General features: G+C 42.2%; 1 protein-coding gene and 1 long non-coding RNA gene across 5 annotated transcripts; one reads left to right on the top strand and one right to left on the bottom strand.

Moving 5' to 3' along the window:
* Positions 1–2,540: 2,540 nt before the first annotated feature.
* Positions 2,541–6,738, bottom strand: LOC115606905. The gene is made up of 2 exons (XR_003991046.1): positions 6,513–6,738; positions 2,541–3,028 (listed from the first exon to the last, which is right to left on the bottom strand). It is a non-coding gene; the product is annotated as an uncharacterized LOC115606905 (long non-coding RNA).
* Positions 6,739–6,994: 256 nt separating this feature from the next.
* Positions 6,995–14,794, top strand: ARL14EP (ADP ribosylation factor like GTPase 14 effector protein). Of its 4 annotated transcripts, XM_030483529.1 has the most exons (5): positions 6,995–7,166; positions 9,447–9,645; positions 10,122–10,619; positions 11,616–11,746; positions 13,205–14,794. In XM_030483529.1, exons 3-5 carry the CDS (start codon positions 10,197–10,199, stop codon positions 13,431–13,433), a joined length of 783 nt encoding a protein of 260 aa, XP_030339389.1. In that variant the 5' UTR covers positions 6,995–7,166; positions 9,447–9,645; positions 10,122–10,196; the 3' UTR covers positions 13,434–14,794. The 4 variants fall into 4 exon arrangements, with proteins under 4 accessions (XP_030339389.1, XP_030339390.1, XP_030339391.1 ...); XM_030483530.1 differs by lacking the exon at positions 9,447–9,645 and having other exon boundaries at positions 7,002–7,082; XM_030483531.1 differs by lacking the exon at positions 9,447–9,645 and having other exon boundaries at positions 7,010–7,166.
* Positions 14,795–17,581: the final 2,787 nt, after the last annotated feature.

Raw genomic sequence — 17,581 nt, 5'->3', positions numbered from 1 at the left:
TGGCCAGCAGGAGATAAATAACTCATACTAAAATAATCTCTCTCTGAGAAACTTGGAATAATTTAGGAGAGAGTTGAAGACTCTGTCATTCCTCATATTTGGGGGCATTTGCACTTGAATAATGCCAGTTAAAAGTGCCCTTAGAAATAGCTGAAATAGGCAGAACTTCTGAGGCTTGTGTTGCTTTCTAATTACAGCTTGCTCAGAACTCGTAGTCCCACAGCACCCAGCACTAACAGAAGTTAAAAACGGCATGCACCTCTTCGATGACTTTATTTTTTCTGTCTTGGATTGAATTTCCAGCTGTTCCGTAAGTTCGAACAGACTCAAGCAATGCTGCACAAGAGGCCCAAGAAAAAGGGTGCCAAGAGGAGAGATAATGGACTGGATGAAATCAGAGTCCTTTGGGGACCAACACCCTGCAAAAGCTTTACAGACTCTATGACTTGATGAGGTCATGCAGATGGAAGGTGCTTCCTGTGCTTCCTAACAAGCCTCCTCTCCTTTCTGCTGAAATAAAGAGGGGCTGATGCCTGTTCTCTATTTGTGACACTACCCTTGTGTTAAACTGTGTTTTGTGTTGGGGGAAGGAGAGCGGAAGGTCCATGGGGTCTCCCTTCTTTCTCCTCCTGTGCTCTCCAAAGGTCTTGCCTGAAAGCTGCACTCAGGGAGAGCGTGGAACCCAGATCATTGAGTGGTTTCATTCCAGGCCAAATCCTTTCAACTGACACCGGAGCTGGAGAGTGGCTGAGGTTCCACTTCAGCAGAAATTGACCTCAGGTTCCCCCAGGGGACACAATGAGGATCTTGGTGACCTCAGATGATCACAGTGAGACGTGAAGATGCCAGAGGACTGTAACGCCTAATTCCTGAGCCTTGGATGAGCCCCCCCAGGTGTCATTTTGGGAACTAAGATGACCTAAGTAAAGGCCCTGAAGCACTTTTGGTGCCCAAGGGACCCTGTGGGCTCACTGGGACAGGTCAGGGGCCCTCTGAGCACCAAGGGTGGGAAGGGCTGACCCTGACCTGCCTTGTAGAGGAGTTTGTGTCCGGGTGACTGGAGAGGATCTCAAGGAGCAAATATGGAGAAAAAAAATCACATACACAGAGGGTGAGGGCTGGGGCATGAGGTCAGCACTTAAGAGTGCGGGCGCATCCTGGGCCCTCACTGAACATATGGGGTTACTGTGGGGAACTCTACCCCAAAAACAGCATATGGGCTTGAAGACAACTTCACCCAAAACTGGCTGTAAAAGTTGACCTCTAGTAACCCTGAATGCTAATTGGTGACCTCGGATGACCTCAGAGCTGAGATTTTGGGTAAATTTGACCTCAAGTAACACCATGACCTCAAGGTTATTGAGGTCACCAATTAGCATTTGGGGTTACTAGAGGTCAATTTTACCCAAAATCTCTGCTCCAGAGGTTACTTGAGGTCAGCAATTAGCATTCTGGGTTACTTGAGGTCATCTATTAGCATATGGGGTTACTAGAGGTCAATTTTACCCCAAATCTTGGCTCCAGGGTCATTTGAGGTCACCAATTAGCTTTCAGGGTTATTTGAGGTCAACTTTACTCCCCCTCTTCCCCACTTTTGCCTCAGTCTTATCCAAGTTCTCTACTAAACCTTGTGGGTAACTTTGCTCGAGCACCATCAGCCTGTGTTGCGGTCACCCATTTGACTTGGGCTCCTTTGCCATCACGTTGAAGCTGGTGAGTCCTGCACAGGCACTCCAGAGTCACTACTTGGACCATCTCCCTGCCACACGCTGCTCCACCATCTCCTCTGTGTGTTGTCCCAGTGCCAGGCCCTCCGCACCCTCCTTTTGTGCCTTGGTCATGGTTTGAGGCATGCAAGGGGCAATGGGGCTGTAGTTGGGGTTACATCTGCAGTTGGGGTTAGATCCCACAGCCCTGCTTGGACACCAACAGGCAACTCATGGCCTGGAAAGATGCCCAAGAGGAGTTGACTTACCCAAAACAGGAGATTAAAGAAGTTTAAGAAACTGGTCTCACTGGCAAAAGGACAGTGAAGACCCTGCTGCTGCAGTGAGCTTTCTCCTCACGCATCCATGTCATCTGCAGGAACACAAGGTGCAAACCCTGGATTCATTTATAAAACTAGTCTCTGCTGAGCGTTAGGCACAGACATAAAGCAGACTCAATGCCGGGGACAGGGTCAAACACCTGATTATAAAATCACAAAAATTCTTTTATTCCATTGTTATTTATGTCAACAATCACAGGCTTGTTCACTCTTACCCCAGCTGCTCCCATCCATGATTTGTGTTAGGCCTTCCCTTCATCCAACACTATTTAACACTAGGTGTGTATTTCCAACTGCTTTGTGCAAAAATGCCTGATATTTTCTTCAAATGTTGGGAGTGAGGGCAGGAAAAGCAGACAGGAATTAGCACTAATAACCTTAGAAAGGATGATTTTTCCCCAACCATCTAACTACTGAGCTATGCTCTGTTTAACTAACTCAGGCTTTCTCAACTTCATGGTCTGCTGTGCAAATAAGAACACAAATACTCATGCAGATGTCATAGATGTTTTTATTCTAAACAGGGGAAATCATGGTAGGTGTTTGAAGTCTGTGTAACACTACATACGCAGGCCCTGAAAAAGTAAATTTAAAATGCACTTTCAACACTGTAGGAACCTACACAAAGCCAACAGAACATCAGGAATGGTACAGACTATGGATAATTCCTCTGAATACAACACTCCCCGTATGTCACCAAGTTGTGTGAAGTGGCAGCTGCCATCAGAGCTCACAGACACGCACTATGGTGCTGGATCTACTCTGTAGCACAGAATCCAAGCCACGTTTTCACCCATGAAAAGAAAACAAAACCCTGCTGTGCCGAGATCTCCTTGTCTTCAGCTGGATTCAGCAGGTACACTCTGGAGGTGACTCCGCTGTGGCAAAGACGTGTGGCAGTGCCGAGATGCAGAGCAAGCAGAAGTCCTCTTCTACTGCCTCAAGGCAGTGATGGCTGCAGCAATAAGGATAAAGGTCTGTCTGGAAGGATGAAATTATTCCATCAGTTCAGAAACATTTTTGTCAGGAGCCTAAAACTCAGAAGCTGGGGAGCAAAAAATACTTCATTTGCTTTTAATCAGCCCAAATGTGCTGAGCCTGGCTTGGGGTGTTAAAGCAATGAGTAAGTTGTCAATACTGAGTCAGCTCAGCACTGCAACCCAGACACCAGGTCTGGTTCTCCCCACTACCACTAACCACAGCATGTTCATTAGTGTCACTGAGACACAGCTGGGCCTTCAGCCTACAAACTGTAAATCCTGTGAGGAACCACTGCTGAAGTGAGCTTGGTGCTGAACTAATTTGTTGTAGGTGGTAAATAACCAGTGAAGTAATGCAGTGATTTACATCCCATTTCAAACCATAACAATCCCAGCACCTCTGGTCATAGTGGTCAGACCAGAGTGTGCACAGATCAGAGTGTGCACAGATTCAGTGGGTCTGGATTTGGGATCTGTTGGCATCCACAATCACTGGGACAACTTGACTATTTAGATGATGATACTCCCCTTGCCCTCCCCTTCCCCCACCATCCCTTTACGTGAAACCCTACTGCACAAAGGCAAAGCCTGACACCCCAATTAGAATGCAACAAATAACCCCTGTCTGCTGCTTGCTAATGAAGGGCTGGGGCTGGTATCATTTTAATGCTTAAATTAAAGCAGGAAAGGTGCAACCATGTGCCCAAGGGAACAGAGCTTTGGAGAAATAAAGGGAGATGAATAGGTGAGACAGTCTCGCTAGCAGGCATGACTTCACCTAACAGGCCTTCCTCTTGCCTCCCAGCAATGACATTGCCTTTCTTTCACAGCAGTTCATGCACTTCAAAGGGCCAACAGCATAAAAGGAATCTAAAAATAGGTTAAAGCCTGAAACCAAAGAGTAGCTGTTTCATTAGCAACAAGAGAAGCAGAAGGAGAAAGAATAGTAGGACAGAGCTCCCCAAATGTGCCGAATGACTTGTATTTTTTGTATTTTATGTATTTTATGCTATTTTACAGAAATTATTCTAGTATCTGGACACATTTCAGATGTGCAGTAACTGATATAGCTGGGACCTACCATGTCTGTGCTCTTCTCTCCTTATGCTGAGGAAGATCACTGGGAATCAGCATCCCGGGTCATTATCAGACATACTACTCAATCACCTTGCACTGGAACAGGAGACTTGCAGAAGCTCAAGTGATGGCAGGAGGTCACTGTGGTGGTGCATCCCCCCATTCTCTCCTGGACCCATCTGCTTCCCCAAGAATTCCTGTTAGCCTTTGCATAAATGCATGGCATTCGATGGCTGGGCACCCCCTGACTCTAATCCCTTAACAAAGGCAGGAAGGACCACACAGGTAACAGGAATGCCTGCATACTCTCGTATCACATCAGGAGTTCTTTTGAAATGGTAAATCATTCCCGACAAATACAAGATACCAGGATGAAAATTTACACTGACTCAAGCCAATCATCTTACCACCCTATGAACAGCGATCCAAAGAGAGAACCCCTCTGAGCTCTCCTGGACCACAGCAGGCTGCAACCCAGCTGTCTCCGTCTGAGTGGGACACCTCTCAGAGCCCAGAAGTCCTCAAAGTTTATGAAATGGAGGGATTATCTGCCTGGGCCGTTACTGTTGCTCACTGACACTCAACCCTTGAGGAGTGCTGAGAAAGCTGATGTGAGTCTATTATTAGTGATATTACTTTTCACTGCACCCGAGGGAAATCTTTAACATACTTTTATGTATATATATGTATATACATCTATATATCCATAAATCTCCATCTTGGTGTGTTGTGTTAGTTTACACACTTAACTGTAAGTGCATGTACATTAGCTTCAATAATAAAGTGTTTAATCAATAATCAAGTTCTTTTATGGACTCATGATAATTGGCATAATTGGGAAGCTATAAAAAAACCCCAACTAATAGTGGCCAGAGGCCATAAAAAGGATGGGAAAGGAAAAAGAATTATTTCTACGTTAGGCTCCTGTCTAGAAGGTGTTTATCAGCATAGGACAGATGACAGCAAAAAGATACAGGACCTAACTGAAGGAATTCAAAAAGGAAAGAAAACAGAATACGGACTACACTCAGTATAAATACACTCAGTTTTGCAACATAAGGTTATTCTTAGCTCAGTCTCCATAAGCTAGTTATCTCACCCTGATCCAAGCACAGTACACAGTGACCATATTTCACTTCCCCCTCCTTCAGCAAAGAGCCACCAAAAGAATGTGGCACTCTACAGACTACAGGTTACCACATGGGAACAAGCACAGAACAAAGCAGATGCTTCTGTGTACTTCACTGCGTTACACCGCTCCAAAGAGTTTGCGGCTACTATAAGAGAAAGCACTCACATTCGGAAACATCTGATAAATTCATAAAACATGAATTTATGAGAAGATATTCTTCTGACTGTTTGCTAAGAGACAGGGTATGCCACAAAGTGACCACACACTAGCTGTATAATATGCAGAGGGTTTATTAAACAAGCACACTAAAGCAAGCACACTAATGTGAATTAGGTAAATATCTCTCTATATAGAGTGTATATATAGTACAATAAAGCAAATCAGAGATATTGGTATATAAGTACCGAAGCAAGTTGGCAATGCATTAAATCATTACTGCATAGAAAGAACAGAGATTAAGAGGAAATATATTACCATTTACCACCGAATCATCATCTGGGCCCATGCTTCCAGTTGGGAAGCCCCATTGCAGCTGATGCCAGAAGTCTCAGGTAATTGGGAAAATTCCTACACAGTGCATCCTCCTATAGGTGAGGCTTCTCTCTCATGGCCACAAGAGGGTCCCACTTCTATATCCTTATCAAAACAACCGGCTTTATGCCAGATCTCTAATTGTTTACTCGTGGGACTGTGCAGTTTCCTATGGTATCACCGTTGTCCACTTTGAGAGCATTGGCCAGGCACCCCAGTGCAGCCAAGTATGAAGGTCATAGAACAGCTGCACACCTATGTTTTCCTGTCTCTTTCCGACAGTCACGATGAATATAAACATATATACTCTACCGAATACACTGTGGCAGACAACATCCTTTGTTATGGCTCACAGTCATGAGAGGGAATCAATTCTCAGCTAGGTTCCCATCCACTACACTAAGACAGAAAACTGGTTCCATTGCATGTCCCTCATTTGAGAAGCCACTAGTCTGAGACAGGATGAGCCTGCGCACAAGGGTCTTTGAAGCCTCTCTACCTTTTGAGAAGATTCAGATTAAATCCAGATTAAAAACATCTCTCCAGTCAGATCAGTACATAACAATATTAGAACAATTCAAGCAGAGAATCACCAAGACACCCTGAAATATCAGCAATACGAAACAGCCGTTTGAGGGAGAAATTTCTTCAGCCAAACTCTATACCACGCATAACCCATTTGCTCAGCGTTTTCTGGACAGGTTCTTAATACCCATTTGCTTGCAACAACAGAAGAACAACCAACCTCTTGAGTTCGCTCTTGTTTATATATGCAGCAATTGACACGCAGAAGTCGTAGCACACCAATGCAGCTCCTGGCTGCCAAAATTCAAACTGCACTTGCACGTGACTTAACATTTTCAATAGGACACTCCTACAAAAAGCTGCGGACTTTCAATTGAAGGACTTTTCTGAGGACTTTCTAATATTTCAAAATCCACAGAAAGCATTAAAAAGTAAGCAAATGTATATTTAGCATTTGGAGTAAGAGACATAGAGACTTCCACTCATTACAATACAGCACCATCAAGAGGCTGTATGAACATAATATGCATAGGCTGCAAATGAAGGGAAAAGAAAGCAATATAAACCACCATAAACACAGCGATTACAGAAAAGAAAAGGACACAAAACGTTAATGGTCACAGTCCATTAAAGTGAGTAAATAAGGAAATGTCCCGTGCGCTGAGCTGCCTTACACACCCACGTAACTGTTACGTCACTCTCACGTGGCTTCCGCGTGACCGCCCCGCAGCGACCGGTCGTGGCGGTTCCCATCTCCCCGGAAGCGCCGCTCGGGTCCCGCTGCTCCGCGGTGAGCCGCAGGGCGGGCGCGGGGCCGGTCCTGCCCGCTCCGGGATCGCGGGAGGCGGCTGCCGGCGTCCCGGCCCGCGGCCAGGTACCGGGGCGGCCGGCAGCGGGAGGGGCGGGCCGAGGCGGCGGGCCGCGCCGATGGAGGGGAGGGGTCCGGTCCAGCCGCGGCGGGGTGCCGGGCCAGGCCCCGCGGAGCGGCTGGGCCGCGTCCGGAGAGAGCCGCCCGTGGGCCGAGGCTGCCCCCTGGCTGCAGAGAGCGCTTCAGGGGCGCCCGGGTCCCCTCGACCCCCGTCCTGCGGCTGCCCAAGCGGGTCCCGGGGCCAGCGCCCTCCGGCACGGGCAGCTAGCGGGCGGCTTCCCGCTGCACTGCGGGACACCAGCTTCGGTTCAGGGTTTGGGGTGTGAAGCTTTCCTGTTTCCACCAGAGAACACCCAAAGGCGAAACGCGGAGCGCTCCTGCCAAGGGGAGGAGGGAAGAAATGCACCTGTGTCGTGATTTTGAGCCAGGCGGTAACTCAGCACCACGGAGCCGCTCTCCCCCTCGCGTATCTCTTTCCGGGTGGGATGTGGAGGAGAACAGAAAGAATGTGAAACCTACGGGTTGAGATAAGAAAAATCCCCAAACTGAAGTATAATATAACGCTGCTACTACTATTAACACCAATAATAAGGGAAATAATAAGGGGAGAGAATATAAAACTAAAAGGGGAAAGGAAAACAAAACCTATAAACACAAGTGATGCACAGTACAATTGCTCACCACCTGCTGACCGATACCCAGCCTGACCCGAGCAGCAGTTTGGGCCTTCTGAGTCACTCCCCCCAGTTTCTGTACTGGGCATGACGTGCTGTGGTATGTTATACCCCTTTGGCTAGTTTGGGTCAGGTGTCCTGTCTCTGCTCCCTCCCAGCTTCTTGTGCCCCTCCTCACTGCCAGAGCATGAGAGCCCTTGATCGGGCTAAGTGCTACTGGGCAACAACTAAAACATTGGTGGGTTATCAGCATTGTTCTGACACTGACGCCAAAACACAGCACTGCACCAGCTACTAGGAAGAAAATTAACTCTATCCCAGCTGCAATCAGGCAATCTGAAGCTTTTTCCAAGAATTCTTGGAAATACACAAAACAAGTGTATGGGATAACCTCTGTTAGCAGTACACTGTCATTTGGACAAACTGTGGTGATAGACTTGATGTGCTTTGCCTGTGTTTGCCATAGTTGTATTTCACGTAGGGTAGTCAACTGCCAAAACAGGGGCATGCAAAGGATAGAACTGTAATGTTTATTTTCTGTTTTATAGAAGACAAAGTGTTTGTCAGGGGCTTTTTAATTGTTTGTTTTTAATTAGACCATCTCTCAAGAGCTCTGACTTATAATACACATGCAAATTCTGAAAATTCACTTTCATGCTGACTAAGTGTGCTTCCTCATCCACAGACAGAAGCCCCACTTTCCACAGCAGGAATCGGCCAAGAGCATCAAGCTTTTTGCATAGCCTTTAACAGACAACTTTGAATAATTTGGTGTTAGCTAAATTGCTGATCAAATGTTAACTCTGCTGCAGTGAGATTTGATCATACACAGTTCCAGTTACCTGGGTTGGAAAGTCAAACTTTATGGACCTAATGGGAAAATAAGTACATAAATAGGCAAAAAAGAAGAAAAAAGGAGGAAAATAAATCCCAAGAAGCAGCAGCAATACGAGTGAAAACAGTTGCGCATCACCAACCAACAGCAGCCATTCCCTGAGCACCATGCCCCCAACCTCCTCCCCCAGTTTTATTGATGACGGTGATGCCATATGATCTGGGACATCCCTTGGGTCAGTTGGGTCAGCTGTCCTGCCTGTGTCCCTTCCCAGCTCCTTGTGCATCTCTACCTAATCTTAGGGGGGGGTGTGAGGAGTAGAGGAGGCCTTGGGACTGTATAAGCACTGCTCAAGATTAGCTAAATCATCAGGGTGTTATCAACACCATTTTCAGTACAAATCTGGGGCATCGCCCTGTATGAGCTGCTATGAAGAAATCTCTTATCTCAGCCAAAACCAGCACAGAGCTTTTTGTCTGAATTCTGGTTTTGCATAGTGCGTAGGTGAACATTAACATCCCAGTTAGGCTATATTCATTGTAGTTAAGGTTCTCAAATATTTTGAAAGCAAATGAGTTCTTTTGGTAGAAATTTGTCCTTTATGTTGCAGTACAAAATAGGGCAAGATGAGCTCAGGCTCTGATATGTCAGGGCCAGCACTGGATTTGAAGCAAACTTTGGCATGGGTGTGAGACCACGCTGCAGTAGCTAGCTTTGTATTTGGTAATGGAATTATTGTTTAACTTCAAATAACTGCCCAGTATTTACATCAAACAGACACGGCACTCAGTTGGAGGGCACTGCAGAAGCCACATGACCATGACAACTGCAGACATCTAGAACCACCAGCTTCTGTGTATACCCCGGGCTGCTTATTGAAAAGGCTCAGGTTGATTCTGCACATATTGGCTTGCCCCTGGTCTACATGGGAAGAACAACCTAGGGAAGCACTGTTGGACGTGAATTGCTAACTGATGTAAGGCAGCCCGTGCAGCCTACCTTCAGAACTTTTTTTTCCTAGAAATTACTTGGAAACAGGATGGGTGAATTCTTTAGCCATCAGCAGTCTCTTCCTGTGGGCCACCTTTGCAACTGGTCTTGACGAGCAAGGATTGTGCAGAGAAAGGGCCCCCCTGGAAACTAATGACCAGAGCAGGCTGGTGTGTGAAGAGTTCATCCACCTCATATTTGGCTCACAGATTGCTTTTGAGAAAGTAATATTACTAAACATTTTGAATTGATGCTTATAGTGGGGGGGGGGGGGGAGGGAGGGAAGCCTCCAAAAGGAGTAAGATGCATGGTTTAATTCCAGAATTAATGTATTTTTAGTCTTCTCTAGAGTAGAAAGCTGTAATTTCTTTACATGGATTTTAAATTACTTAGACCTAGTCTGTCGAGCTTGCAGGTAAATGTTTGCAGCACAAATCTCATTGATTTTAATGCTTCCTCTAGGGCGATCTTCATAGAAACTACTAAAGAGTTCAAAGGATTCACGTTAGGCAAAGTAAGCTGTTCTGAAAAAGTAAAATGGATCCTTGTTCAGTTGGAGTTCAGCTTCAGACTACCAATGAATGCCATAAGACCTATTACACTCGTCACACTGGTTTCAAGACTAAGCAAGAGCTGTCATCATCTGATCTACTGTTACTTCAGCTTAGGACTGGAATAACCCTTTCAGAGAACAATACAATCTGCTTCCATCATGCAAAAATTTACATTGAAAGATTTGAAGACTTGCAGAAATCATGTTGCGATCCCTTCAATATACACAGAAAACTATCAAAGAAAAACTTGCGAGCAATTGACTTGGATGATGCAACTTTTCTAAGTGCCAAGTTTGGAAGGCAGTTTGTACCTGGTTGGAAGCTTTGTCCCAAATGTATGCAGATAATAAACGGAAGCGTGGATGTTGAATCTGAAGATCGCCAAAGAAGAAAACTTGATTCAGACGTACGTATATGGATCAGTTTACCCATTCCCTCTTAAGTTCTGCAAGCTGTTGGAACTTGGCTTCATACAAGCCCTAGCTAAAGAAATAAAGTTTTTAATAGAAATTTGAAAGGGTGTAATCTGCTCGTTGTGTGGGAGTTCGCTATACTTCAACCTTTACTTGGAGTACCTTAAAAATTCCGCTTCCCTAATTAACTACTGCGACCTTTTAAATGTGAATGATTGTGTCTACTAAGGTGGCTTACAACTCATAAGTTTATGTAAATACCAGACTGTTGCTGGTATTTTAAGCTGTTACTCAAGCCTTGCAGATAACAAGCTCATGTGCTTAAAACTGAACACTGCAAAGGTTTCCTCTAAAGGATTTGAGATAAACTTCGGGTTTAGTCACTTCAGTTTGAAAATAAAAATATCCACTATCTCAGGCAGTTCATTACCAAGTGGCCCTGCATTGAGGTGAGTTAAGTGTACTAGTTGTGGTGTCTGAGCTGTGAAGGCCATGGTGTTTGTTCAGGGGCAGTAATGGACTGTGGGAGGATAATGCTTTAAGTGCCAAGTTTGGAACACAGCTTGTACAGTGTTGAATGCAGTGTTCCAGATGTATGCAGGCAATCAGTAGAAGTGTGGGCAATGAAATCGGCAAGAGCTCATCCATATGTATCCTGTAGCAAAGCAGAATTGCATTCCAAGAGCTGTTGTCCCTTTCAGCCCAGGAGCTGTTGCCCAGCTGTATTTTTCAATTGCATGTCAGTGGGATGAGACAGATGGGGTGAAATTTGAAAGCATTGATTAAAACTGCTACTGTAAAGCTTGTGGTGTTGTGTTTTGAGACCGGAAGAATTTTAAGACTTAAGTTGTTTCTCCAGGGAAATCCAGTGCTTAGAGTTGAGGTCAACAATTTACCCATGTTATTACAATATCCTGGCTTGGCTGAACATTTTCTTACAAATTTAGGTTTGTATTTGTAATCAAATGAAATTTTCTGTCTTTGTTCAGGGGCGTACAGCTAAGGCTTTAAAGTCTCTACAGTTTGCTAATCCAGGCCGACAGACTGAATTCACTCCTGAGACCAGCAAGAGGGAAAAAAGAAGGCTGCAAACAAAAAATGCGGCATTTAATTCAGACAGGTGAGCTGTTTCCTATACTAACACTATCTTTAACTTTCACTTCAAAATAAAATAGCCTTGATGATTAGTGTTCCTGTAACACTGTAACATTCTCTATGTAGATGTTTGCACCTTTACAGATTGCTTTTTTGTTTTTGAGGATGTTAAAGCTCACTCTCATTACTGAGATAAACAAAATCGAAGATCAGGTATCACAATACAGTCCATATTTCAGGCAGTTAGAATACAAACAAGTATTTGGTAAGGTGTGACAGTACTACGATCATAGATGAAGTGATTAGTTTATATGCAAACTAAAGTTCTAATAATAGGTTGAATTTGAATACAGTAAGATCAAGTAGACTACATGTAAAATGTTGGAGTTGTCATCTTCCAATAAAACCAGTAGTTACACTTTGTAGACAAAAGGGTGCAAGGTAGGACCATTCCTTCCTTAAAAAAAAAAAAAAGGTTAGCATTGAAGTTGAACAACACTAGGTAATGAATAGCAACCTTTTAATGTGACTGATTATCACGCTTTCTACAAGGGAAAGGTATATGCAGCTGAATTTTGTCTGGCATTTTCCACTAGAGAGTTTGGACCAGTTCAGTCTTGTCCTGATAGGAGAGCGATGAAAATCCCAGTTTTAGTCATACAATGTTTGTTAAAACATGCAAGAACGATCACATTCATGCCTTTCCCCTGCTCTCTAAGTTTAACCTTACAAGATAGGAGCAGGCACTAGATGTGCTACTTACAAACTACACATCCTTTCAGCCCTCCATTTGTTTCCTCTACTCAGTTTGGACAGAAGTTGCAACCAGGGAAGTTTTGTTGAGATACTAAGAAAGCTTTTTCTATATATGTGGTAAAATGCTGGATCACAAGCGTTGTGGCATCTCTGCCACTAGATGTTGTGGCATCTAGTTCTGAATAGAGCTATTCAGAACTCAACTAGATGCAGCCCTAAGTAGCTTAGTTTGAGTTGACCTGGCTTTGAAAAGAGCGTCAGACAAGGTGACTTCCAGAGGTCTCTTCCAGACAGAGTTTTTCTGAGATTCTGGAGCTGGGTAATGACAAAACATAAAAATACTTTTAAATTAGGATATGTGCACCCTAAATAATTCTACTTGACCTCCTTTGAATTACAGCTACACATTACAAAAGAGAAGTAAATTAAGGGAGCATTTCACAACATGGAGGTATAATCTGAAGTTTACATCATATAAATAAGAATATTCATAAGTGCCTGAGTAAGTTTGCTATTAAAGAAATAAAGCCTTCCCATTCTTGAAATTATTTCCAAAGCACTATAGTGGAGATACAGTAAGGACTGAGAAATATTGTCAAATACAGTAACATACATCTTTTAAATTAAGTGTTCAAATGAACACCTGAAGAAAGCAAACTTCCGTCCACAACTGCTAGCAGCTTGGCATAAAAATAGGTGGAAATAACCATTGTTTTTCATTATACAGGCAAGTTATACCAGCCAAGAGTAAAGTCTATGACAGCCAGGGACTACTGCTTTACAGTGGGATGGACCTCTGCGATTGCCTGGATGAAGACTGCCTTGGATGTTTCTATGCTTGCCCCAAGTGTGGCTCCAACAAGTGTGGAGCTGAATGTCGCTGTGACCGCAAGTGGCTGTATGAGCAAATCGAGATAGAAGGAGGAGAAATAATTAGAAATAAGCATGCTGGTTAGAGTATATGCACATTATTTATCCTGAGTATATATTCCATGCTTTGATTAAACATAGCACATTTGTCAGTGGTTTAATGAAAGCCATTGGAATTTATCACAATCCACATGATTAATATGCTCACTTCCACATTTATTTTGATTATGGAGATATGATTATGGAGATAATTGTACTACTGTCTTTTTACCCTTCATTCTACCTTGTACTCAGTCTTGTTAGTCATCCAAGTAATCTCTTATCAAACAGTCTTTCACTATATTTAGGTATAAGGGGCTAAATTTTCATGTGATATATCCTGAGCCACTTATTTGTTTCATACACTGTTTTGTAGAATGTACCATCTCTCACGTATCCCTCATTTTTCATTCTGTAGTTCAGGATCTCATGGTCTTGAACCTGTTTTATGTGAAACACTCTAAAAGTTCTCAATCAATTTACATGCGGTATTATGAAAAGTCTCTCCAGTATTAATAGTGAATGCTTCTATAGAGTATCTACAATTCCATCCCAGCTACAGCTGATAAACTCAATCCCATTCACTTAAGTGGATTCAAAAAGCATTTAGGCATTCAGATCCCATCCAAATTACAGGGATTTGAGATAAAGTTATCCTTATAATTCAGGCCTCATTGTTGAAGTGTTTAAATTAACATATTTTCAATGCCTTGACAGTTTATTTAACTATAGTACTGATTTGTTAGTTTCCAACACAATTGAAATAATTTTGCTGTATTTGTTATCAGTCTGTATTTAGACTGGGCTGACTGGTACTTCAACAGCCCTCTTCCCTTTTACTTTGTACTTATTTTTAAGGTAAAGGTTTACATGCAGCTGAAATGCATCTGAGTGTCTGTTCCCAAACCAAGAATACCCAGACTGCTACAAAAAACCCAAAACATTTAAATTATGTTTGGTTGATGCATTATCTATCTGCAAAACGTGAAAGTTTTATAGTATAACGTGATTTATGGAAAACATTTTCTAATTGAAATCTAAGTAACATTAAGTATTATTCTTTGGTATTTTTGTTGTGTTTTGGATAAATTCCCTATTTCTGGGATAGACTTGGAAGATATGCATGCTTATTAGGTCACATTTATTCAAGAATACTGTTAACTATGGACTTCTGAAGACTTAGTAAGTCTTAGGAGGTACCCCAGTGAGTAAAGCTGTATAATCTTGCTGTTTGTTTAAAGTGGCGTTTTTTCTGATAAGTGTCATGGAGGTTTTATCACTAAAATCCAAAGTAATGCTTTGAGTTGCACTGACATCTGCTGGTCCTAGTGCAGGATAAGCATCAATTTATAATACATTTTTATTAAATCTGCTACAAAAATAAACAGACTTTCTTGGGGGGAGCAGATACAGAGCATTGGCTGTTCTTTCAGTGGATATCTCTCTCATTGGCCTTGGATTCCAGCCATATTCATCACAAGAACCATCTTGAGTTTATTCAGGGAGAGCAGCATACTCTTTACACTTTTCCAGATAGCAACCCCACAACTGAGTAATAGCCAGGGCTTCCCTTACATGCAAGTGGCATTTAATACATTTGACTCTGTTAACTACAGAGTGTACTTATCCTGACACAGCAGTTAATCGTGTGTGCTTGATACATGTCTGGAGCTGTTCTACCTCTCAAGAGACTTTTAGAATTAAACCAAAATATAAATGGATACCTCTATGAAAGTGAGGGGGAAAAAGCTGGTCCAGTCTTGTAATTCGTATGTATTTATTATTTTTTAAATAGACCAGTCAGCAGTACCTATTGTTAATCAACTTAACAGGCTTCCAACTGTTTGATGAATATAATTTACTTAATTCCACAGACTTAAAGCATTGTGTAAAGCATGTAAATGTTAAAGCATTTCATTGAAATGAAATGCAAGTCTACCAGTAGCTTAAACTGCCTCAAGCATCCCATTATTAGAACTGTATTTCTCCATCTCCATTAAGTCTCTAAATAGTATATTCAGTCCCTCATTTTACAGATTCACTAGCAATGAGTACTTTCCCAAATAAATCACTCATTGTTTACTAACAAAATGCATAGGATTGCTGTTTGACTAAAAGCCTGGCTAAGTACTGGGTGCTGATGATCACTATAGAAGCTAGAGGAGACTTGGGGTTTTCTCCAGTGAAACAGGACTTTTCGGTGTTGGTGGTTCAGTTGTCCTACTTAGGTATTTAGGGCATATACATTTACCTGGTCTCCTTACCATGCCTAGGTTGTAGTGGGTTAAGTCCAATAGTGGTTTTTTTATGTACTTCCGTGTCCCCTTCATCTGTTTTTCTGTTCAGAGACATTGCTGCAGCAACTTTACTTACATAAAAAAAAGACATAATCTTACTAGATTTAAAAAGCTTACAGCTATGACTTTCTCTTTTTTTCCCCCCCTGTATGTTTTTATAAACACCACGCAAACTTGTCCCATCAGCATTTATCAACAAGCTATTTTATCATCATCTAAAAGTGATTGCATACTGTTCCAAATAGCACATGTGGTTCCCCATCTTTCAGAATTGCTCTACAACTAAGCCTGTTAAACAGTATGTTCTCCTAATATAGCCAAAGGAAACAACTACTTCCCAGAAAAGCCAAACTTCATAAACCAGGTGTAATAACCACTTCAAAATCTGTATGCATTAAAGAGAAAGACCAACGGTTACCATGTTAAAACTTGCCCTTTGATGTTAATTGCAAAAATTAATGCCTAGACAAAGTTTACATATTCAAAAGACAGAAATCAATGTCAAGAAAAGAATCTAGTTTATGAATAATACATACCCCATGGATCAATTTGATTTTATTGAACAGAAGCTTCAGATTTTTTAACTCTTAAGTACAATATTAAGTACTGTTTTGGTTTCTCTCTCACACAGAGAAAAAAATCATACCAAGCTTAGAACGTGGTCAAATTTAGCATCTAAAGTCAATTGTTCTGTGGGACTTGTGGGAGACTGCACACCACCTTGTGGTAATGTCTGAGACAGAATGGACCTTTTCCCATCCCCCATAAGTGGACCTGAAAGTTTCAAACTGATAACACATGCCCTATTAAATAATTAGTGTGCATACCCAAATAACGGTGTAGTACAGTCAGGTAGTTAAGTCAGAAAAGGTGTTAGATTAACATTTTCGGCATCTATGCTGCTAAAAGGCGGTTGGGAGATACATTATAACCTTATCCTTAGACACAGCATGAATTTGGGTTTTTTTCAATATCAAGTTCATAACTCTTAGGAATTAACATAAAGAGATGCTAAGTTTTGACTCTCTTGGCTGACCACTCAAGAAATCAGCAGGAAGTGGACAGACCTACACAAAAGGCATGATTTTATATTCTAGAAATCAGAATTAAAGCCTATAAGGTGCCTTTTTTTCTTCCTGATTTTAGACCTGTTTTAATGTTCTTTTTAGCCTCTTTGTATAGGTGTTACACGTTAGCCAGAATGGATGAACAGACATCTGCACAAGAGCTTACACTGAAATCCCATAGTGACATAGCTACACAGAGGGTAAGCGTTCAGGTGGACATCTGTCACTTCTTATGTGACAGAGCTACAGCTTGCTTGAATGAGCATTAAAGCCTTCAAATTCTCCTAGTCTCATGAAAAAGCATAAATACACCATTTCCAGTTTCAGGTTTTTTCCTCTAAAATGAGTCACTTTTTTTGGGTCATATTTGTGTCTCAATGGAAAATGGGATGTGCAGACATGCTGTAGCTTATCCCTTACGATCCAGATAATTTTCCCCACTAATTCTTTAGCAAACATTCTTATCAAGTTTTATTTGCCTTTATACTGACTTTGAACCAGTCAATATCATACTAGTGACAACTTTATTTAAAGAGGGTAAACAGTTCTCTCCAACTTTAAGTTAAACATGCTTTCAAAACCTACTAATAGTAGAGGGCCAGCTTATTGGAAGGATTATATTTGTATTAAAAGGTCTTTAGTTTCATCCAATATTTACCAATGAGAAAGCCATAGCCAGAACTATTATATTCATTCACTACAATTAGATTTCAAATTAACAGCTCTCCTCCAAGCACATTTTAAAAAATATCGTAGGGAAGTGTGAATGGTTGCAATTAAACTGCCCAGTCACTCGTTAACCTGCTCTGAAGTGGGAGTTTTACATTTTAA

This window comes from Strigops habroptila, chromosome 4, assembly GCF_004027225.2.
Source record: "Strigops habroptila isolate Jane chromosome 4, bStrHab1.2.pri, whole genome shotgun sequence".
Taxonomy (NCBI): Eukaryota; Metazoa; Chordata; class Aves; order Psittaciformes; family Psittacidae; genus Strigops; species Strigops habroptila.
This window is presented reverse-complemented; position numbering and strand designations above follow the sequence as displayed.